This window comes from Calliopsis andreniformis, unplaced genomic scaffold (assembly GCF_051401765.1).
Source record: "Calliopsis andreniformis isolate RMS-2024a unplaced genomic scaffold, iyCalAndr_principal scaffold0022, whole genome shotgun sequence".
Lineage (NCBI taxonomy): Eukaryota > Metazoa > Arthropoda > Insecta > Hymenoptera > Andrenidae > Calliopsis > Calliopsis andreniformis.
This window is the reverse complement of record NW_027480432.1, coordinates 10,149,591-10,173,619: the sequence shown is the minus strand read 5'-3', so window position 1 is coordinate 10,173,619 and position 24,029 is coordinate 10,149,591. Positions and strand designations below refer to the sequence as shown.

At 34.8% G+C, this 24,029-nt stretch overlaps 1 protein-coding gene across 2 annotated transcripts in view; it reads right to left on the bottom strand.

Moving 5' to 3' along the window:
• The window catches only part of LOC143186634 (RNA-binding protein 24), a 43,432-nt gene that overhangs the window by 12,747 nt on the left and 6,656 nt on the right, over nt 1–24,029 (bottom strand). For both annotated transcript variants that reach the window (XM_076390334.1, XM_076390336.1), the window contains exons 2-4: nt 21,294–21,710; nt 19,035–19,161; nt 14,264–14,324 (exon numbers count right to left, since the gene is read on the bottom strand). In XM_076390334.1, coding sequence (XP_076246449.1) covers nt 14,264–14,324; nt 19,035–19,161; nt 21,294–21,566 — 461 coding nt within the window. In that variant the 5' untranslated portion in view covers nt 21,567–21,710. The remainder of the gene's footprint in view (nt 1–14,263; nt 14,325–19,034; nt 19,162–21,293; nt 21,711–24,029) is intronic.

Here is a 24,029-nt window from a genome sequence, read left to right as displayed (position 1 = left end):
CGCAGTTCGAAAGCGGTATTTAAGTGTACGCCGACCCTGGAGGAGCTAAATAAATTTGTAGAATCGTTTCGTCTAGTCTCGCAAGATCTTTTTTTCGTTCCTGCATTTTCTATCGAATTTATCTTGCCGACACATCTTTGCTGAGGCCCGTGCATTATGGATGACTCGCGTGTCCTCAACCCCACTTTTTCCACTCTGCGTGCTTTTATTTTACTTCCCCTCTACCCTCTCCTCATTTTCCTATATGTTTAAACATGCACACACGTGGGCACCCGCAGTTGTCCATACTCATCAATTGCAAGTGTACTTTCCCATATGACCACACAACGATTATATGCGGAAAAATCTGGCCGACTGAAGAATCTTGTGTTGAATCTAAAATAGAACCTAGAGTCTAAAAGAGAATCTAAAATAACAGTGAGGAACACCTTGTTTCTTCTTGTTGTAGCGCTTTCCAAATCGTTTCCAAAACACACTAACTTATAAGATTTGTTTAAATTAGTCAAATTACTTCAATTCAAGCGGTGGCTTGAATAGCATTTTGGACAACTTGACTGCTAATCTGAACCTGTTATTCACTTGATGTAAAATATCCTTTCAAGTTTTTATTTCGTCTAGATTTAGTTTTGTGAGATTAGTCAAGTTACTTGAATTCGGGTAGGTTGAGTGCAAATGATTTGTGGCAACTTGATCAATGTGAACATGGTGTTTTACTTGACTTGAAATATCCTTTCAAGCTTCAAGTGAAGTTGAGGTCCTTTCAATTTTTTCTAGTTTCAAGATACATACTAATTGATGTGTTTGGTACTACCATACTTGAATGGAAATAATTTAACCTATGTGAACAAAAACTTGACAATTAACTTACATGAATAGAAATAGTTCAATTTCAAGTAATTTGACTCACCTAATCGAGCCTATGGAAACACTTTATCCATCAAAAGCAACATGATCTGAAGAACATTTGCGTTTTGCCTCTGTTTCAAGACAATACTTTCTAGTAGCAAACAATAAACTTTTGGATAAATTTTAGCTAATATATTTTTCCTAATACTATAATTTGCTAATTTTGGAAACAGAAATTTCTATTTTACTCTTCGCAAGAATTCTATATTTTCAGCCTGTAACAATATTTTCCCTAATTAATTACAACTGTAAACAGAAATTTTCCTATTGCTCTCCACAAAAATTTTATATTTTCAATTAGTGATAGCTTTCTCGCAGAAGCACGATATAACTTCGTCAAATTCTCATAAACCCACTTTTGGAGATCTCTGATGGCCCTTTTACTGAATACAATAATTACATACTATCAAACCGTAACCTACATCTGGTACGTTAAAACTGTCGCATAAAAATCGATAATCACAGTCACTGTCCCATGAAAAGCCAACGATAAAGACTCTAACGACCTAAACACCGATCAGCGCGTAAAACAACTAATTGACAGCAACGAGCTCGGCGTAACTACCGCGAAGTAATTTCCATGTAATAATGCTGGCCACTCATTGTCAGTACTTTCGTCCTTGGGATCAGCAGAAACAAGGTGATCGTTTTAACGGTCAACGTAATTTTCGCGATGTGAAATTGCCAACGACGCATCGCGGCAAACCGGCGTAGAAGCTTTCATAGCGATCGATGTAACCCGTGCATGTAACCCCCGTGGAAAAAGAAACATGTCGCGCAATTCCTCCAGGGACAATTAGAAGGGATGATTGTCAGCTTCGTTCCACCTTCTGATAAAGATAAACACGATTACTCAGACGTTCCATATAATTTCACAGTACTGTTCATTACGACGTGAACAATTCTGCAGACTAAGTCGTTCGAAGAATTTATGGCATTGCGTAATGTTCCACTTTATTTCTTTTTTGTTTGTAAAAACGATATTTATTAATTGGTGATCAACTGAAGGATATCATTAGGCGAAATTGTAGCAATATCAGTGATTGAGTAGTTAAGAATACGAGGCACTGAGTGCAAGAATGAACTAAACCACATTTTTTCTGAAATTGAATTAATTGCATTACTTTATTACTAAGCAAGCATATATTTTAGATCGCCTATTTTTCCGATTTTTTGGAGTAGTTAGGTTAGTCTATTGTTGCTCCCAATGTCTCATTTTATGTTGAATTTTACTTTAAAAACGAGTAAACATTTAGTGTATTTTGATAATTTGAAATTTTATAATTTATTTTTTAATTTTCATAATTGGAAAAAAGTAACTTTAATTGTATTCGACTTACTAACTTGTATTCGAAAAAGTAAAGATATTTGTTAGTTTTGGAAAGAAAATTAACGAAGTTTTGAAATTTATTTTTATTATACCTACTTAATTTCTTAAGTATTTATATATTCTAAAATATACCTATGTTTAAAGGAAACATTCTATTTTATAAATAAAGTTGATTCTCATTTTCTCCTTAAGAAAAGCATTTATATTAGGCAATCTTAACATTTGAGAAGTTAGGGGTCCAATTGTGGACTTCTTAACCAATTAGACTTGTCCAATTGTGGACAATCTTAACATTTGAGAAGTTAGGGGTCCAATTGTAGAGCACTTTGTCTAAAACCTTCGTAAATTCGAAAATGCTTTTTATTGCTGTGTTTTATACGAATTCTGTCAAAGCAGGTTTTGCAGATAGCTAAATAGAGAATCTTTTGCTATTGGAAAGCTAATTTCAACGTTAAAATTAAGAAATATATAGGTATGCATAGGAAAACTCAATTAAGGGTCTAACCTTGATCACTTTCTTCTACTCTAATGTGATACAAAACAAAATTCTCAAGATTTAGTGAAATTCAGTACATAGTGATTTTATTACCAGTGTGTTCTATATGTCCTATGTATCCTAATCCTTATACATATATATTTCGTCCAAAAATGAACAAACTAGGGTACTTGTCCATATTTCTACCCATACCCATACCTAATTCTGGATCTAACGATAAAAACCATTTATAAAACCAGAATTTTTATACATAAACTGAGGAATTATTTTTCTTTATTTAAGTTTAAGTATAACGTATCATAATATATGAATCGTTATACATAATAGTGATTCTTTTACTTATTAACATGTAAGATTAAAAAAGAAATATTAAACTTTAAATAAAGATTCTTTTTTAAAAAATGATTTCACTTCAAAGTACCCTATTCCACTAAATTCAGCTACAAACATCCACGTCAACTTTCCAAGAAAGACAGACACTTGTCCCCAAAAGCTCGAGACAAAAATATGTATGACGGATAACAGCGAGCCAAGGACGAGCAGACCGAAACGAAAAAAAGACTCGAGGCGAGAAAGGGGAGGACAGGAAAGAGTCCTCCTCTAGTCACGGAAGGGTTGAACTATCTTTTCGTGACGGATCTAAGTGACCACCCTCGATTTCCGCCGCAAAGTGGCCGCGCGCCACGATTAGGATCTCCCGACTTCCGAGACAGCACGAGGGTCGACGTGTGGACAAAGTTCCTTAATCGCCCTTTCTAATTCGTGCGTGCGTGCTTCCATGCTTCAAAGGACGAACAGAAGTGTACATATGCGATGGTCGTTACCGACATGAAAACGGGGAACTTGAATGTGTGTCAGAAACCACTGAATTACCTTATCCACCCTCGAAGAGAGCGTAATGTGTAAAAATGTAGTTTAACTAGGGAACGCAATCTATTGTGAGAGACTATTAAGTGAAAAAAGACAGTTTTTATGATCGTAACAGAACTGATTCAATTTTGTAAGTGCAATTCATTGATGGAAATAAGTACTTGGGCGAGAGATGTGTGTTTGTGTAGCTTTTATGCTGTACATTAAAAGCTTAACCCTGCTATGTTCCTTTTGAAGACCTTGTGTAAAACAATGGTAATCAGCATGTCATTATGAATAGAACTAATGAGTTGAATTGGAACTGATCTAGAACAGAATGACATACACAGAAAAAGATGTTAAGCTCAGGTTATTGAAACCTCTTGTGGAAGATATTAAAGTACTGTAATAGGGCTGGGTTTAATAGAATCACTAAGGATTAGCTTTGCAGATTTAACAAAGCTGCTCTTACTCTAGTCGAGCTACCTGTATTAATTTCACAAAGGTCTGTGACAGATCCTACAAAAGTCTGCTCTGTTTATATCTACTTAGGAGACTTTCACAAGATTTGTATGAGTATTTTTTTCGTGTAGAATTGATTTAGTACAATATGAAGAGATGTAGATATTGGCAATAATTATTTCATATTTTTCTCAAAATTAAGAAAGTTGTTACAAGAAACCAGAACCACAATTGGGTCAAAAGAGCTCGAGGAACGCAAATAATAAGGTTAAAGATGTACATATTATCTTTGGGTCAGAAAGGTCGAATCCTTTTGGATTATTTTGCAGCTTGAAACATTGAAAATATGTTCCTAAAAGTTCAAAATTCAAAACTGAATTCTGAAATCTTCCAACTTCGGGAAAAAACTAGGACAGGTTGAAAATATAAAATTCTTGTTAACCTTTAGCATACTAAAGTGAAGTCACTTAAATGTAGACATTTAAGATCTGAGTGACCTCATTTGGGTATTCTAAGAGTTACAAGTGAAAAGAAAATCTCCAATTTGTAGAAGATAGTATGGATTTTTCTGTTGAAAATTGACTTCAATTATCAATTCTATTTGGTCATTAAAATAGTAGAATTCTAGATCATTCGAAAAGCTAATAGCGTTTCCTGGTGCTTTTATTTTAAAACCAAGTTTATGTATAAAACTATTTATAAACTAATAACGAGATAATAAACCACTGTTACCCCAAATGGCATCTGTATTAGCGATCAAAATGTACAGACTTAATCAAATTTTATGTTAAATTCACTTTCAAATGTGTTTAACAGTCAGAAATTAAAAATACAGTGATTTTAATAGCAAATGAACTTTTCATTGTTAACTGTAGCTTCTTACAGATACTGTTACAGAATTATGGCAAAAGTATAAAATATGAAAGAAAGGTCATTCTGAACAATGGTCTTGTTCCAAATCGACATTGACATCTGGGAAAGACTGCATTTATTAATATATGAATTGTGTGTAAATTTTGTTTCAATTCAACCAACGTAACATTGATCCTTCTACATATTAGCTTATGACGCATACGAGCTTTCTTTTGATTGTTTTTTTCTTCTGAAATCTAATGACGTAAGAGATTATCTTAGAATCGGAGATAAAAATAATAATACACACTAACAGTTATTGTATGCTAATAATAAATCTGTACCTACATATATTGTTTGAATCCCCTCATTCATCGAGTCTTATTTCTAGAACACACGGCTCATCATTTTCGCAATTGATGAAACCTTTAATATGGAACATTATTGTGTATTAATTGTTCTAAATAATACGTATATAAAAAAGGCAAGTATATATAAAAAGGCAAGATGTTAGTCAAATATAGAATTTTCAATACTGTGCTCTCTGCTCCAAAAATAAAAATTTAAAGAGACCCTGCATTAGAGAAATATTAAATAATATTCATATTCTGGGAATGAAAGTAAAATAATTGAATCTTCTCGAACGCTTCATAATTGCCCATTAAACCCTAAGAATAGTCTTAAGAAGACCATGTACAGTGTATTTCATACGTCTCAATACTTCAAGAGCTAAATCCACACACTAAAATAGGTAAAAAATGTTATATGGACATGTATCATGCATACCGTTCTTTTCGAGTTATGGATGATTAAAGAAAATGTTCGAAAATGTCATCCATTAGATTTTCAGCTTTGGGGTCATTTAAAATTTATTTAGTATTCAACGTAAGTGAATAATGTGCACGAACTACAGCAAACGATACAAAATGGATTTGAGACTATTCGAGGAACACCTGATATTTTCGAGTGTGAAACTCAATGTTCATTGTAAGGTGGGCAGTGACGTGTATTGTGGCAAGTGGAAGACATTTCAAACATTTTCTTCTTCCAGAAGTAAAGTGTACGTATAGAACATATGTATGTTCACATGACATTTCTTGCTTAGCGTTTAGATTCAGTTCCTGAAGTACTGACACGTATTTCAGAAACATCCTCAATGGAACATACAAAACTACCATAGCCAGTTCCTAAACTCCTCTTCTGGTGTACCAAAAATCGTACCACGATCCCAAAAATCGTGCCTCCACAACTTAGTCACGGTTCCACACGTGCGTGGAAATGTGGCAGCACGTGTGCCAGGTGGACATACCGTAATTTCGTCTTTATGGCGTTTCCGCGTTGCGTGCTGATGAGGATCGTTCTTTCCTCAACGTACAGGGGACACCTTTGGACACCTGTACGTCAAACACGCTCGCGAATTCGAGGATGTGCGCGTGTCAGCTCGCTTGGATCAGGTGTACACCTATCTGTGTGGAGCTGATGCGCAGTGCACGGATTGTGCGGGCGCCGGCGCCGTGGATAATCCAATGGGATCATCTGCCAATCCTTGGAAAGCAGAGCAAACCAATGGTGAGTCCGAGGGTGGTTCTTCCGCAGGTTAATTGTTTCTCCGCGGACATCTTAATTCCCTTTCTTCCTGCGACCTACTGGTCATAATAACTTATGTGTGAAGTCATGGAAGATGCAGGGTAATGACGACAGAACGTCAAGAGAGACTGTTGACGTTAGAGGGGAACGAGTATCAAAATTCGATAACGTCATTTCTATGAAAGACACCAGAAAAGATTAACATTGAAATAATCTGATATTAAGTTTAATAGTTTGTAGAAATTGACTTGGAAGATTTAGGGGGATGAAAAGAGAATGTCAAGACAAACTGTTGGACCCAGAGAGGAACAAGTATCGAAGTTCGATGTCATTTCTATGAAAGATAACGAAAGAACTTAGAATGGTAATACTCTGACATTACTTTTAACAGTTTATAGAAATAATTCCTTTTCTGTGCAGGTATGTACCACACTGCCATGAAAGGGAGATCGTCTTGTCGACGAAGCATGACAACGAAAGAAGACATTTGTGTTCCAAGAGACAAATCTCTGGATGTTGAGAAATAAGACACCCCTTGTGGTCTCCTTCAAAGACCTTTTGTGAGATAGGTAACATTCGGAAGCAGTTGCTTTAGAAATGCAAAATTAGACACTGGAGACTAATACTACTTTATAAAACGTCAGGGCTTTCATATAAGTGACGCCGACAGGTGGATAGACGCATCGACAATGAAAATAGAAACAGACGTTCTCTGCTGAGATCTAATCATAAACCTCGTTTCCAACAGCAATATTCCAGCTTTGACGGGATGAAGAAGAGGTTCAATATATTACTTGAGTAAATAGGTACATTTCCTTGTTTTAAAAAGAATAAAATTCAGAAGAAAGGGTTGTAGTTTATGCATTTAGGCAGAGAAACTACTTTCAAATTTTGCAATAGTGGACATATAATTAGTTTGAGTGAACTTTTCTATTGCATAATATAAAAAAAACCAAGAATGAGCTGAGAAAGAAAATAATTCCATTGCTAATAACAATAACATATTGGTTGCTGACGTATGTAATTATATTTACAGCTGGCTGCCACTGGCGTAGTTCTATTTCATTTTAAACTTCATAATTGTAAAATTTTGAAACTTGTCAGTTGCAAAAAGATTAAACCGAGAAATTTATGTTAATTATAGACAACTGCCCTATTAATTACTGTTAATTGTTGACAATATCCCTATTACTATTTGCCTATTATAAACATTTAACAATATGCATACCTTTGCAATTGAAAGACTACGTTAGGGTGACGAGTTGAAAGTTACTGTAATTTTAAAAACCTTTTTTGGAATATGACTATCCAATATTATACAAATGCCTCAATGTATCTGAATCCTTAGCCATCTAAAACTGAGGACATAAAATGAAAAATGTCTATAATCTGTAAAATGTTCTTAACAGTTTTTAACTGAATATTTATTTTCAAAAGAATGTTGCTGAAAAAGCAAGACTAAAGGAGAATAATAACGTTTTGATTTTTCACTTCTCGTGATTCAATGATCAAATACTTTGCCTATCAGCTAACCAGATTTGTCAAGTTTTATACTTACAAATTAAAATGTTTGAATAAAATCTAGGAAACTATAATATAATATACACTGCTGACCAAAAGTGTTGAATCACTTGTCAATTCTATTTGAAATTAAATTGTGTAAGTACTTCGCGTAATTCCAAGCTGAAATCTTTTCTCATTTAGTAACAAAAAAGACCAATATTAGAATTAAATTGAAACAAAATTGACTATATTTGGAAATTGAAATAAAACTGTCCAGAATTACTGAAATTTATGATTCAAGGCAAAGTCCTTACTTCCTTCAACTCCTAAGGTAATTTCAAATCCTAAACGAATAGTAGTTTCAGGCAATGCACAAATTTAGTAAGAAATTAGTCACACGATATTCGACTCAAAAAATTGCATCCTTTTGCTATCACGCTGACCGTAACTCCTCAAGTTTATTCATCCAACTTGACATTAAACGCGTCAAGATGTAATAAAGTCCATGTTCAAAGAAACTGATTAAAGAAGACTTCAACCGTTTTGGCTCAGAAAAGCCATCGACGATGGTAAATCCTAGTGGAAATAGAAATTCCTGTTAAGAAATTGTTCTTCGTAATATTACTTCGGGAGGAGCGGCATTAATTCGTGTTTAGAATCCTCTCTTAGGGGCCCTCGGCAGAATGTCTCGAGCATAAAAGTTGACACAAGGGACAGGTGGATCTAAATAAAGACTGGACCGACGCCAGAGCCAGCAAAATGGTCGAACCGACGCGAAGCGCCGTTCGTCGTCGTCTTCGTGGTCGTCGATGTCGTCGTTGCTGGCATTCGGTTATGATAGCTTACAACACTACGGATTTACCAGCACCGAGGAACCCTCTTTGACGAATAGAACGTCGGTTAGACGGTGTTGAATTTCACTTTTCCACCTACGTTCTGCCAATTCGAGGACACGTGATCCGAAACACGGACCCGCAAATACGCACTCGACGCCATAATAGTTTTGTCATAGTGTGCTGGCGCCTTCATGGCATTCAACTTTTAATTTCCATGCATTATAACTCGACTGTGGATCTTTAGGCATTTATGGGAAATTTTAACACAGTACCCATATAATATGCAGAAATGTACCAAATATTGAAAGTTAAATACAGGTTATGATAGTCAGAAAGTAAAACCAAATTGAGATTATTTTTTTGAAGACATATTTCTTCTTCAATCAGCTCGACATTTGCATGAAGTTTCATTCACACTAGAACCAGTGAAATTAAAGTATTATTCGTGCCCCATAAGAGATCTCCTGAACGCGAACCAAGAGACTTCTTATGGGACAGGAACAATGCATATATCTATTTTTAATAGTATACCGAAATTACAAGTTTTTGAGAAAGTACATAATGCACAGAAATAACATTTATCTATTTTTGTAATTGGGAGTTTTAGTGTTGAAATTAGAATTTTCGAATTCAGAATTTTTCATTGCCAGAGAACAATAGTTTATTTCTCCTCTCGTTTTTTTGCAGAATTTTGTATCCAACACACTTATTTTCTACATAAGACCGAGAAAAGTCGCAGTGTCCCCCACTACCTCTTTAATTTGATCAATAAGAATTTGTAACTCGAATACAGTAATGCACGCTTGAATTCCAATACAATTGAGAGTCCTCTCATAATAGATCGCAATATTGTTCCAGTAAAAAGCTCAAGTTCGAACTTAACATTCAAACAGTTTAGGTTACACTGAATTTCAAGATGAGTAGTGGGATTGAGTAATTGGACTTCAACTGAAATTGGAATTTAGCTGAAATAACCCTATTGGCACTGGAACGTGCATTATTATACTCACAACTGATTCACAATACAAAAAAGAAGGTTTCTTTCCAAACCTACGATGAAGAGAAATGAAAATTTGTCAGAAACCTTCCCAACCAATTTAATACGATTCGACCACGATTTAATATAGCTACTTCGATGTTCCAAGATTCCTCCAATTCTCGGCTAGTTCCTTTCCTGATCCTTTGTTTCTCCTAATGACAGACGGTACACCGTGTTATATTAAGTTCCAAAAACCACCACGTACAACACCAAAAAATACAACACCAATAGCGACACCAAGTGTAGTGTAAGCCTTCACCACACACACAAGGTTATTAATTATATTATAATGGTTAGAGGAGACTGAACACTCGACGTGTCCGTTTCATATCTAAACACGACTCGATGGTACATCAAATAGGAATGCGTTAGTAAGTTTCCCTCCTACGTCGGAAATGCTGAAACGTTCGAGGGGTTCGCGCGATTGCTGCTGGGTAATCTAATAATATCGAGAAATTTCGCGATTATTTTATTAGCCAAACGGGATGGCGAACGTGATTCGTGGGTTCTTCTTTCTCTCACGTTTTTCCTTTGTTTCTTTTTACAACTAGTAGCGGCCAGTGATACGCTGCTCAACTTCCTCGCGAATTTCAGCGCCGCGCCGAAGAATCTGGCCGGGCCAAACGAGGTAAACCGCGATAAAATCGATCGCCACGATGAAAAATTAATGAACGTTGTCGTGTTTCGCCACGGTGCGGGTCGATTTCCGTCGAAAAACACGGAAGATCCACCGCTTCGGGGAATCCGCCGTGTCGTTTATAATTCAACAAAATTCTATCGCACGCGGCTAATTTCACCTTTTGTCTTCTTGCTTTTCTGTCGTTTACCATCTTTTTTTGTAATATTACCTATTGAAAACTCGACCAAGTATCAGAAAAAATATTTTACGTGAGAAGAGTTTTGTTGTGCACCATTTGAGATGATAATGCAGTAAGAAGTTTCGAAAATTTTTATTTCTTATAAGACTGACATAAAAAAGGATACTAGAATTTGTACAGACAATGGGATGCACTTTGTGCTTTTGTTTCAGTTGGCTGACACACTTAGGTGAAAAAGTATGTTGGCTGACACAATTCTGTGTAATATAATAAAAGTAGATGTCCCTTCATAATTCTAATTCTAACTAAAGTAGTAGATTTGATTTGTTATTTTTTAAGTGTTAAATTTCTCCTTTTGAAACATTCTTATTTTCTCAGCTTGATTTATAATAATTCGCTCTTGTATTATAATTCTGATAACAGGGTTACTTTAATTCTAAAATATGAAAACATCAAAATCATGTCAACCAAACACTTTTTTGTGATAGAAAGAGTTTCAATAATTTCTATACTTGAAAATTTTTGTATTTTTTAATATTAATCTTGTGTATCTAAAGTACCTATCCTGTCTTCTGAACAAGAGGAAAAAATAAAAATAACATACAAAGTTTTGCGACTTCTAAAAATGTTGATAATGTAACAGTAGCAGTTTCATTGTGAATAAAGATACAAGTAAAAGAGGTCTGAAAATCGATTTTACTTTTTAAATAGAGTTTCTACTTCGTTATGCTACAATTTCGTGATATAATAAAAATATGGCAAAAGATATTAAGGTGCATGTATGCTAAGAACAATGGTATTCTCGACATTCATTCTTTAACACTTTAAATATTATTCATTTCTTTTAAAAGTATAATATCTAACTAGAAAATAAACTAACTAAAATAATCTTGTAATGCATCATTTAAACAATATGAATATATCGTTTTCATAATTGTCTTCAAAATTGTAATATACTACAATACATACAGTGTAGTTTGAAAACACGTGTATTCTAATATTTACAGTGTTTCCTCGCTATAAGCTCACTTATCAGTTTAGAAACAAGGAGTGCATATACGAGAACGTTTCGCGTGCTGGTGTGCTATAAATACTTCACTTAGATCTCATCAAAAATTATCAATAGACAAGCAAATCTCTTTTGCTCTATATAATTTCAAGTTACAGTGAATATAGCAAGGAGCATATATTGAAGAAAGACTACATTGTAACCGTGAATCCTTGTAACTTCAATTTCTTTAGATGAACAAATTTAATAAATCACGCTAAATATGTGAAATATTTCAAACTGGTGTAATAAATAACATTTTTACACCTTAAAGTTTAAAATACATCATATTTTCTCTTCTATACACTGCATTATCATCTTGAGGGAATGGATATTCCCTATCAGGTGCTCAATTTTAAACATTTCTTTTTTACAAACCACAACAAATAGTATTTCGAAAAATCTACATATACTTATGTATTTGAAACATGCTTTGAAAGCTTTTTATTAACTACTTGAGGTATTCGAAGTTTCTAATGGCATATAAAATTTTCAAACATTCCAAATCTTCTTTTGACAAGTTTTTTCGTTTGACGAATTTTATAAATGTAAACCCTCGTTAAGAGTATGAATTTCATCTAAGAAGCTCGTCTCGTCTCTTGTGATACAAACAATAGGCACAAAATATAAAATAAAAATTTTGTTGACAATTACAATTACATAGATACATCAATCATACAGAGAGAAATACACTGTCAGAAATGATAAGTATTTTAATTATTATATAATATCTTTCAAAAACATTCAAAATATGTATAATATAACTTTCAAAATATTAAATGCTGTGGTTCTCAAAAGTTCCCTCTGCACTCTGGCTTCTTACTCCGAAATGCTCTCTTACAAGAAAATTAGAAAAGACTAGCCGGCGCTCCAGCAGAATAAATATTTACAATCATTCACTGTGCTGTTTCCGCGCGAACGATCACAGCCTCGCTGTACCAGCTCCGCGAATATTAAAGAGGAAACCGATCGCGACGATGCGTCGGGCCTCGAATTTCGGAGCTCGAGATCGGCGAGAACCCGCCACCAAAGGCAAACCAAACGAAACATAAAAAAAAAAAAAAAATGTAAAATTAAGAAAACAAAACTGAAAACAATGCACACGTAAACGAATTCAAATTGAAAAAAGAAACAGAACGCTCGACGAAACACACTCGATACGTCAAAAGTAAAAAAACAAGGTGAAGAGAAAGAGTCCACGTAAGAGGTGCAACAGGAAATCTATATTTGTAATCAAATGGTTCCGATACCTACTGGTACACACTGGTCGCCATCGAGAATCGACCTCGCAGTGTTTAGTGGCAAGTGTGCGTGTCTCTAGCCGTGTCAAATCTGTGTTGGGCTCCGAAGGAACGTGATTACGCTTCCTCCTCGAATCAACCAAAATCGTTACGAATTTAATCGGACAACTCCTAATCACGATCACCTCCAACATCCTTCGTTATTGCGATTAATGTTATCATTATTCTTATTAATGTTATTAATGTCATTACTGTGATTATTACGATTATGCTGATTAAGAAAAAGAGTGTAAAAGAGTAAAGACCAAAAAAGTCAAAACCAGTAACAAACAAATCTCTCAGCAACCGCAATCGTCAATTATATAATCACTTCAACGTCAATCTCATCAAGAAATAAGAAACAAAAAAAAAAACACAACCAAAAGTAAAAGAAAAAAACAGTAGAAGAAGAGACCGATTCTCGGAAGATTTGTATCTCGTAGAAGTGAATTCGTGGGTACTCATGGCTTCCGATACGTGTGCGTGTGCCGCTTTCTCTCCCTCTCTCTTTTTTCACCAATTCGCAACATATCTCTGCGATATAGCTCTTTCTTTTCTATTCGTGTCACGCTGTTTTTCGTTTTCGTATCTCTTTCTGTTCATCTCTCTTTCGGTATATATATTTTTTTTTAATCGCGCTCCTTAGAACAGCTCTTGGCGCTCTCAAGGATCTCGCAAAGAGTACCCTCAGCCTGTCCCCTTACGCGCGCGCGTCAGGATGCTGAAACGTTATATAGAGTCTGCCTTTAACAAAATGGTAAGCAAATTATTGAACCAAGACCGTCAAGCGAGTGCCTTTGTTCTCGGATTTCGAATACGTTCTATCTACCAATCGTGATATTCATCGTTTCCCTAGGATTATTCCCTCGGTTCATAAAATCCGACAAATAAAACGTCTATCAAGAACAAAAGTACGAAATGAAAGTTAGTGAAAATCCATTAAATCTACTTTGAACATTCCGTCAAAACGAAACACGCGTGGCTAAAACTGTATGTATGAAAATGCGAAAAATATTGTCAAAATGTAAAAAATTAGGCTTCCTAGGTTGAAAATTGAAATTGACAGTTTATAGCGTTCTTTTTTGGTAGTATTGTACGAGAGATCGATTCAAATTTTCGATTCTATCGCGAAATTCAATTTCTCGAACTCGAATGATCGCGAGGACTCCTCTTGACTTAGGCTAGTTTTCATTAACTACGGCTACAACATGTACGTTCTTAAATATCCTTTAACAAATCACATCAACGTAGACTTACCCATATTGGCTAGGAAGGACTGTAGGGTATCCAGCTCGAATGCCAGCAGCGAACGGGAATGCTGAAATCATAAACAGTTCCGAGTCAATCCTATTTACGTTTCTAATGGCCAGCCCTGAACTCGAGCACCCGTGCTCGTGTAACACGACCTTCGCGTAAATCGAACATCCTCTTTTCTTTTCGAACGCATACTTCGATTCACACCTCGAAACTAAACGGGAAGGAAAGTTCACTGGAGCGGTTTTGGAAAATTCGAAGGGTTCAAAGGAGGATGTACACACGATAGCAGATGAAAGAAAGAATAAAGAGTGAGAAAGCTAGAGAACTGATAAAATTCTAAAGTACACTTATAACAATATTTGTTGTTATTTCATTGTTACTCTAGCATGCTACCGAAAATTTGTATTACTTTACTGAAATATTTAATCTGTTATTGTGTTTTATTTTTTGGAGACGAACAACCACATTGACATGTCATGCATTTCCCATTTAGCTAATATTTTTGGGAAAACCTAAAATTATGTGCACTAACAATTTGCACTATTTTACATTACTTTGCACTAATGTTCACTGACGGTTAACCTCTCTGCATATGGAGATTGGAACAAAATTGAATGTTGTTCATACCGACGATGTCAAGGTGTTAATATTAATGAATACTTATTAGGAAAATATGAAATATCGAGATAAGGTACTGTAATGTTTCATTAGTCACGTGTAATAAAAGTCACAAACTTAAAAATTGATTACTATGCTTATGAAAAGTAATGTGAGTCCTTCACATGTGCAGGCAGTTAGGCTATAGCCAAAGGACATAGGTCATTACTGTATAAGGATTTTGGATTTGACGATCTATATTCGATATAAATAATAAAAATGTGTAGTTCTAGACAAAGCTGCTCTAACGAGGTTTACATTAACATGTCGTTATACTAACATGTACTGACGCCAGGGTGTTTGAAAATGAAATTAAAAGCAGATATTTGAGGTAGATTGAAAGAAGACATTTAAAATTCTTTTGTGGTTTATGGAAACCATTGTGTGTCCAAAGAAAATTCTTTTTTTTTAATGATAGTACAAAATTATATGTGTGTACACATAAAAGAAATTTATTTCATTATACGTGTGCAGATTTCAATTTGTTAGTTTCTTCCAGCTTCTCAAATTGTGACGTAGGGATTATGATTCGAAAAGTTCTGAAACTTCCATTCATCACTGAACTAACTACTCACAAACAAATTATACCTACGTATAAAGTTCATATATATGTACATATTGCTACTGTTTTGAAATCTCCAATTAAATGTCTCACATTTTAAAGCTTTTATTTAGGAATACATGTAATACAAATAAATGAAACATGAGCCGCTTACGCAATGCATGCATTCTTTCATAAGGTAAGAAATCACAACAACAAGATAACAAAATAAATATAAAAATGGCATGCAATAATTAATTCATTGTAGTTTTAAAAAGCGTGTTAAAAATGTGTTAAGTGTTAAAAGCAAATGATAACATTAGTAATTTCAAGAACTGGACTCAGTTCATTATTAATGTCCCACAATATTTATCAGAAATATAATTTTAAAAGAAGTAGAAATTACAAAGTATTTAAATTAAATACTTTTCTACAGTTGATGTTTCAATCTTACTTCCGTAGCATTATATTTTAGAGGATCCTCTCACTTGATCCAGACCAATCCCCAGATACTCTCATCAGCAATTTCCAAAGTACAAATAAAACAGTCAGCCTAACAAAAGCGAAGTCAATAAAGGCATGTTTAGAAAAAACGTCGTTTTCAACAGTTTCCACAAGGGCAAGCATAAGTAGATGGCTTTGAAATGAACAGGTCTAACAAAATAAAGGCTGTGGTGTTCAGCCACACTACCAAAACTCTAAGTGCTCAAAAGATCTTTCCTTTTCAAACAGTTTAAATCCTTAATTTATACTGAAAAGAAACGTAAAGTTGACAACACCTACTTATAGGAATGTTTGCTGGCTACAGTAACTCAATTTAATAAGATACAAAACTCTTGACACAATGCTGAGTTCGCTCTTACTACCCTAAACGCCTCAAACGATTTTTCCACGAGCAAAGAAAAAGAAACAAAGCTAATTCGGCACTTGGGTTAAAGCAATTTTAGACTTAGGCACCGTAGCGCCGAGCTGCATTGGCCTAAAGCCACCGCAAGAATTTGAAGAGGGTGACTCAGAGGGACAGTTCTCGATTCGCGCAGAAGACGTTCGTGAAACTGTCCTTCGCCCTTTCGGCTCCACGAGTTCGAAGCTTGTGCACCCGATTGCGCAATAGCTGCAACTTGCCAAGGAATCTTATCCCGATCCGAAATCAAAATCCGACCGTGCTTTCCCCGCGGAATACAAATTTCATTGTCGCCAAATCAATTTCGAAGTTAACGTCCCATTAACGCTGTCGCTTGCGACAATATTTCGTCAGCGTTGGACTATCGCCCTGCGTCTATTAAGAAAAAGAATTACTGCTTTCCTCATCCAAGAAGTATATCGTCCGTCACCGCGACGAATGAGATTTGCCGATTTGGCGATATTTCAACGACGCAGATCACGCGACAGCGACACGAAAGCATCGAATGAAAAATCAGAGGCGCATCCTGTGGACACGGTTTCTCAATGTCTTTGACGTAGAAGCTCTAAATGAAGTTCCTCGCGGAAGTCCCTAAATATTCGAAGCTGCTGTTATGAGTTCTGTTCGCTAGAGTAGGTACGTTTACAAATTCGATTCTTGAGGATATGTTATATTTGTGTCAAGTTATATATTTTCTATGATCATTTCTAATTAGTGAGAGGAGTTCGAATTTGAAGTTTGGAGCGATTTGAAGATTTTGGAAACTATGAATATTCGAATCACTTCGAACACATTTGAATCACAATTCAGAGCCTAGAATTTTTGAAAGTCTAGAAAGACAACTTAAATTTTTCAAACTTTCTTTAATACTGTATGTTAATAGTTTATGTAGTATGTTAATTATTATTACTTAGCTCTCAACATGTATTGAATTTTTAAAAGTCTTTAAAGTTTATCAAGATTTTCAAGATGGCAAAACTTTGAAAATCTTGAAGACTCAAGATTCAAGATTGTCAAGACTTTCAGGAATCCTGTTTCTAACATGTTCGAAGTGATTCCAATTTTATATCTGTGTACATATTTTAATCGAATGTATAATTTGAGTTATTGGTTTAATGTGAATTATCCAAGCTGAGTTTAGCTTATTTGCTTCTGTACTATGTTAATACTTTATAAATGACCCAATGCATTCAGTGGAGCACCATATGGTTTCATACGAGAAAGGATGTGATGAATTAGTATTATAAAAGTAACGTAGGAACAGAATTACGCAGCAAAAGAAATGTAGTAAAATAATTAAGATTGTAGAAAGTTTAGCTTGTGGAGATCATAAAATTAATAAGCAACAAAATTTCTGTTTCAAATAGGTCAATGATCAATTATTATCTAAAAAAGAAAAGGATCGTTTGCTATCATAAGTATGCAAACATTTTAAGGTACTTCAAAAAATTAAGGGTTATTTATGTTCAATTTTCCACAGAATTAATAATTGTCCATAGGAAATTCGAAACTGTTTTAAAAATTTCATTTCTTAAGATTTACTACAAGAGGATATACTACATGCTAACAAAATGGTACTTAAGGAGTTACTCCACTATACAAAGTTGAAAGAATGTCTTCAAGAATGTTTTCCATTTCGTGCTTTTACGTAAGACTAATACCAATAATGGAAGTAATAATTTTTTAAAAAAATATGCTATATCTACAAACATATTACACTTAGTTAGGTCAAGATGGACACTGTTATCATGATAATGATGGCTCACCTTTTCGAAAGATAACACCGTAAAATATGAGTAGCTAAAACGTGTAATAACTAGGAGTAATAAAATAAAAATAGAGCTTGTGAATATTACCACATGGCGAAAGGGATCCAAGGTATTCACATGTACATAATTGTCAAATTTCAATATAAACACATCAAAATTAACTTCTAACTTTGTGCCATAAAAATTGTCTACCAAAAGCTAAAGCTTCAACTTTTCTCAAAACTACATTTTTGTAATGATAGAAAGCATAACTTAACACCAACATTTCAATAAATCTGGCATAAATACATAAAAGTATGTTATCTATGAAATTACTTTATTTATCCTATTTCTCAACTTCTTATAAGAATCGTAGAGAAATCCGAGCAGCTTTGCCTTCTATAAAACACTATCTTTAGTAGCGTCTGTTTTTGCACTGTACTAATTATCTTGTAACAATGTTTCACTTTGCATACTTTTAGCATTTACACGTGCACTATCAACCAAAAGTTTGGAAATTAAACATACTTTATAAAACACAAAATTTAAATCAAAATGAACAATTATGTTAATTTATTCGCTTATTTTGAAATAAAGAACATTATAAATCTAAAAAGTCTGGACTTGGAACTAAAAGCACCTACTGTGCCATAGAATAGTGATGCCAAACTGACCACATGTAGGCATAAATCATAAATACTATATACTGCAAAATTGTAATGCAACTTGTAGCAGCAAAGAACTCCAAGTTTATTCTAACATCCCTTCGATCCATAATGTAATAACACGCCGAAGATTCACTAAAATCAAAACACCCACAAAGCCATCCATGCAACAGCAGCTCAAAAGGCACGGTCTAATTGCCGAATCCATTCCTAACACTCAATCACTCAACGACCTTACATTGCTGAGCAAACTTACTCGCTTGTAGATTACCCCTGGGCTTAGCTCCAAGAATCGCCAGGTTGACGTTTGCTTTGCGTCCGTCGATTATGGGGTTGGGGTCTTTGCACGCCCTCTCCGCTGCCGGTCTGTCTCCCATGATCACCTGCGTGCAGATCCGATCGATTATTCGCCTAATCCCACTGCTCCACCTGGATCTTGTCCTCCTCCCCCTCGTGTCCAGGTAGGAGGACTTGCGCGTGTACCACCCCTACGTTACATCCGGATACTTCCGGTAATGCTTTGGATAACGCTTCCTGTCGGTTCAGGCGACACGTGTCTATCGCTATCGCATGGTGACGGTAACTGCGCTTATCCTTTCTGCCTACTTTTTCGCGTAATTAATTGTTATGCTTGCGAGAAGCAACACTGAATCTTGATTTTAATAGACTCGGAATGAGAAGGAGCTCTTTCGTACAATAAAGTTTGCAAAACAAGCCAAAAGTTTAATGAATTTTCAAGGGAAAGTTTGGGAAGATGGCAGTAGAATTTTTTTGTTTTGGATAAACCTGCAATATGTACTAAATGCTTATTCAAGTTTATAAAAATATTATAATTTTTGGGTTATCATTGTTTTTTTCCTTTTTGTCACTGAGTATGTGGAAAATTATTTTTGATTTAATCCTTAAGGGATTAGTGAAGATAAAAATATTTTTTTCGTTCAATGCTACATTTATTGATGTTGCAAGGAAACTGATAATTATTGAGGTTTTAAGGGAAGTTTTATAACAGTCAATGCATAGTACGTATCCATACATATAGCTATACATTATTTTCTTGTTATAAACTTCCCAGAATTTCTCTTATTTTTTACCATTATTTTCTTAATTTCTTTCACTTACACTTTCGAAAAAAGAAAAGTGATTCGTATTTTATATAACTTTGTTGTCTGTACCAAGCCGACAGTTTAGAATGTAAGTAGGTACTTTATAATTCATCAAAAGCATTTTATTACACCACTTGCAGAAAACTTTAAAGCGGTCGTTAATAGAGATGATGTCTGATGATGGATGTGTGATGAAATATTAGAGTCCAGTATTTTCTCTTTATAAACTTCTTGCTATATTCGCCATAATGTACTTATTGAAATTGCTTAAAACAAATTAATTTTCTTTTTATGCATTCTTGTTCATATCATCATCCAAACAAAAACGAACGTTAATAAAACTAAATGAGCCAATTTTATAAATATGTTCCCCGATATAAGTCGACATCAATTTATGAACTTGTAAAAAGAAAACACTGTATTTTCGAATACTGAATGGATCAAAAACTTTGAAAGTTTGCGATCATTGAACTTTCCGCTCAGAATTCTTGTAACTTTAATTGAAACACAAAATATTTAAAATAACCTAGTTATAATATGTAAAATAGTTACCTAACACTTATATTGGAGGATTCCTCAAATTATCTATAAATATTCCTTATTTTCATTATCAATTCGCGAATACAAATTTTTTGAGAAGTTTCAAAATCACAAAAAAATTCGGAAAAATATTTCACGCTCCAATACAAACATGTCACCTATTCGACCAATCATAAACACCTGAAGACCACGTGTAAAACCAATTATAGGTTACGTTACTAGCGATGCATTTATACTAAAACTCAAGGTACTTTTTGCACCAATTAGATCAGAATTGAAATTTAAAGAAACTTTCATTGCAATTAGCGATACATCCCACGACGTAAATGCTGTCTCCCCTACCCTATCATTATCCTTCATACAAATAACTCGCCCGCGATAAAAAAACGAAGCAGATAATCGTTTAGCTCGAGGTGGTCTCTACACCTTAGCGGAAGAGCCGACACTATCATTACCGGAAAGCCGACGACATATGATGTGTCTTTCGAACATGAGTGTACAAACTGGTTATGTTATCGTAATAAATTATGCTTATCTTCGCGTGCACACTTACGTCACTCGTAAAGAATACAACAGCAAACGACGACCGAAGAGTTTATCTACTTTTGTCTTCTACAGGCAAATAGAAAAACAACACAAAATATATTGTACAAATCGCCAAGACGTATCTCCTTCACATATCCTAAATATCATTAATATTGAATAATAATCAACAAGATACACACTTAGAAACCGAAGACTACTCACTCTAAGCTCTCCAAAAAAAAAAAAAAAGAAAAAGAAAACACAAAGCAATTCTCACAGCAACGTTTACCACTTGGCAGAAGAGTAAATCGATTAGATCAAACGTTTCGCTCGTTTTATTTACTTACGAAACCATAGCCCCTGCTTTTCCCAGTCTGCCTGTCGGTGATGACCACAGCCTCCTCGATGTCGCCGTATACGTTGAAATGCTCCCTGAGGCTCTTGTCAGTGGTGTGGTATGGCAAACCGCCGACGAACAGCTTCGTCCAGGTGGTGTCTTTCTGTTGGGGGGTGGTGCCAGCCAAGGCACCGAGGCTCGACACCAGCTCGTCCGGCCCTGGCGCCCCGACGGCGCCCACCGGGCCGACGGCACTGAGACCAGCGGCACCAGGCATCAACATCCTCCAAAGTTTGGCGAGATCACCGCCGGACGAAAGAGCGACTTGCTCAATTTTGACACCTTCTGGGACACTTTGTTCAACGCTAATTACGTCACAGACTTAGCTGCATTTAGGCGAGCGACGGAGGTGGTCCGAGATGACTATCTGGAAACAGAAGGAACCGAATCGGTATAGCGCATGGGTCCTCAAAGTGGGTGATGGGATAGTGGCTTCAGGTACAACTAGGGGTCGTTCAATAAAACGATTGAATTGAGGCTGTCTTATTTACAACATTTTTCTTTGCTATGTTATGGGACATAATTATAGGTACATTATCGTGCATAAGTACTTGGACACTTTTAGGTTATTGGAAGTTCATGTCATGCCTACGCTTTTTCATTTATCCTAACTGCTATTAAATGTTATTCTCATGAGTAGGTATTTGTAAATCTTATATAATCGCTTGAGATGAGGTTTGTAGCTAAAGCTATATCATAGAATTTTATTTATCGTATTTTACATGTTGGAATAATATGAAACTGTGTAAATATTTATAGTTGGTAGTGTAAACACATAAAAAAATGTAAATTTGTCACTGTATCTTCCTTTTTATTCACTTAACCCTTTGTAGCCTAATGGTTTCGAACTGGAACTACATTTTCGTGAATTGTTATCATATGCTACTTATCAGACATTGAAGAAACTTCATTTGTACTGTATCTTCCCTTTTCATATCTAGGGTCATAAAGGGTTAAAGAAGGTAGATTTTCACCCATTTAATTTCTTTCTGAAAACTGGGCAATAGACTAAATAAGTTTGGGAACCTTTGATATATATAGTACCTGGGAGAAACGTGCAGTCTCGTTATAGGGTCACGATTCATCGACGAGTTTACAGCGAGGGACATTTCTGAGGTCGAGTGATATACCTATCGATAGCCCAGTTTCGTCCTATGAAAAATGCGAGGAGTAGTGCATATCAAGGGACGCTGACTCCTTTGTTCTAGATAATTTCTAAATACAGAGAATACAGTGGCGAGCTTATAACGAGGAATAAGAGGATTGTAATAACGATGTGATGGTTTTCTGAGCATCCTCTCTTTAAAGTAGAAGGTTAGGGATTTCATCAGAATTTTTTTTAGGACTCCAAGAAGTAAAAGAGTGTTTTCAATCAGAGATAATCATTTTATTACTGTTGATGAGATAATTAGTTAATTACAAGCTCGAATTAGCGCTAGTACTCTGCATTTGGAATTTCTTCCTTTAGAAGACTTAAAATTTCATATAAAATGTCAAAAATTACTTTTTCATTTCGAACAATCTCATATTTTATTTCGAGTAATTTGCGTATTTTTTTCTCTTCTAAAAATAAGATTTAACCCAAACAGTTTATAATGGATAAGTATGCAATAACGTTACCAGCGTACGAGAATCGAGCCGTTCATAGACCAAAATGGACTCCACTTTCAAATCTTTAAATTTTAGTGCCAAAGCTCATAATTGATGCTTAATATTTTATACTGAAAATAAGTATAAATATTTTTGTTTTGCGAAGTTGATCGATTTGAACAATGAGCGGCTCAATATTGTGAAAATTTACTTCAGAAGCAATTCTTCAATTATTTCCTCTCAAAATTACGCGTGATTTTAACACTAAAAATGTTAAATTTAATCTATAATTTACTTTTACAAAACTGATAGAAAAACAAAATTAAATATGGTTTTTTGCCCATTCAGTATAAGTCCTGTACATAACACTGTCATTCGATAAACAAAACTAGGTATTAAATCGAAAATAATTCTATACTATAAAACTACGTTTTAAATATTGCCGCATTTCTGTTTGCCCAATGCCTTTCCTTCCTTTTTAATTTAACGATCGATAAAAAGCAATGGAAATTCAATATTTCCAAAGAACCCGAAAGATTATCTGCACGGAGTACCTTAAAATTCAAGGGCACGAACATCAAAGGTTCCGACAGAAAATTCACTTCTGTACAATTCCTTTGTGATCATTATCGGTTTTCGCATCATGATATTCACCATTTTTTGAAAATACGAAATTGACACATATTTTTTCGCTGTGAGCTTATCGGTATTATTCCTATTCCTTAGAATTACTTTCTCACTTTGCTCTACTTTCAATTGAATAAGCCAAAAAGAAATGATGGAAGCGTAAATTTATCTCAAATTACACAAAATTTAGTAAATAAATACTGTATTTTCGTTAGGATGAAACGTCGACCACATCATTGAACCACGAGCGTTCTTCGAGTAAATAAATGTACATTTTGTGTCAGAATTATTTAACGCAAATTAGCTTTATTTTCAATACACTCTTGTTCATACTTTCGTAAATATAATATAAAGAAATTACTACGTTAACTGTCTTCAGAAACATGTCCCTCGCTATATGTTCACCCTCAGAGAATCGTGAGCCTATGACGTAGAAATATTGTACGTAGGTACATTTAGTAGGACACTT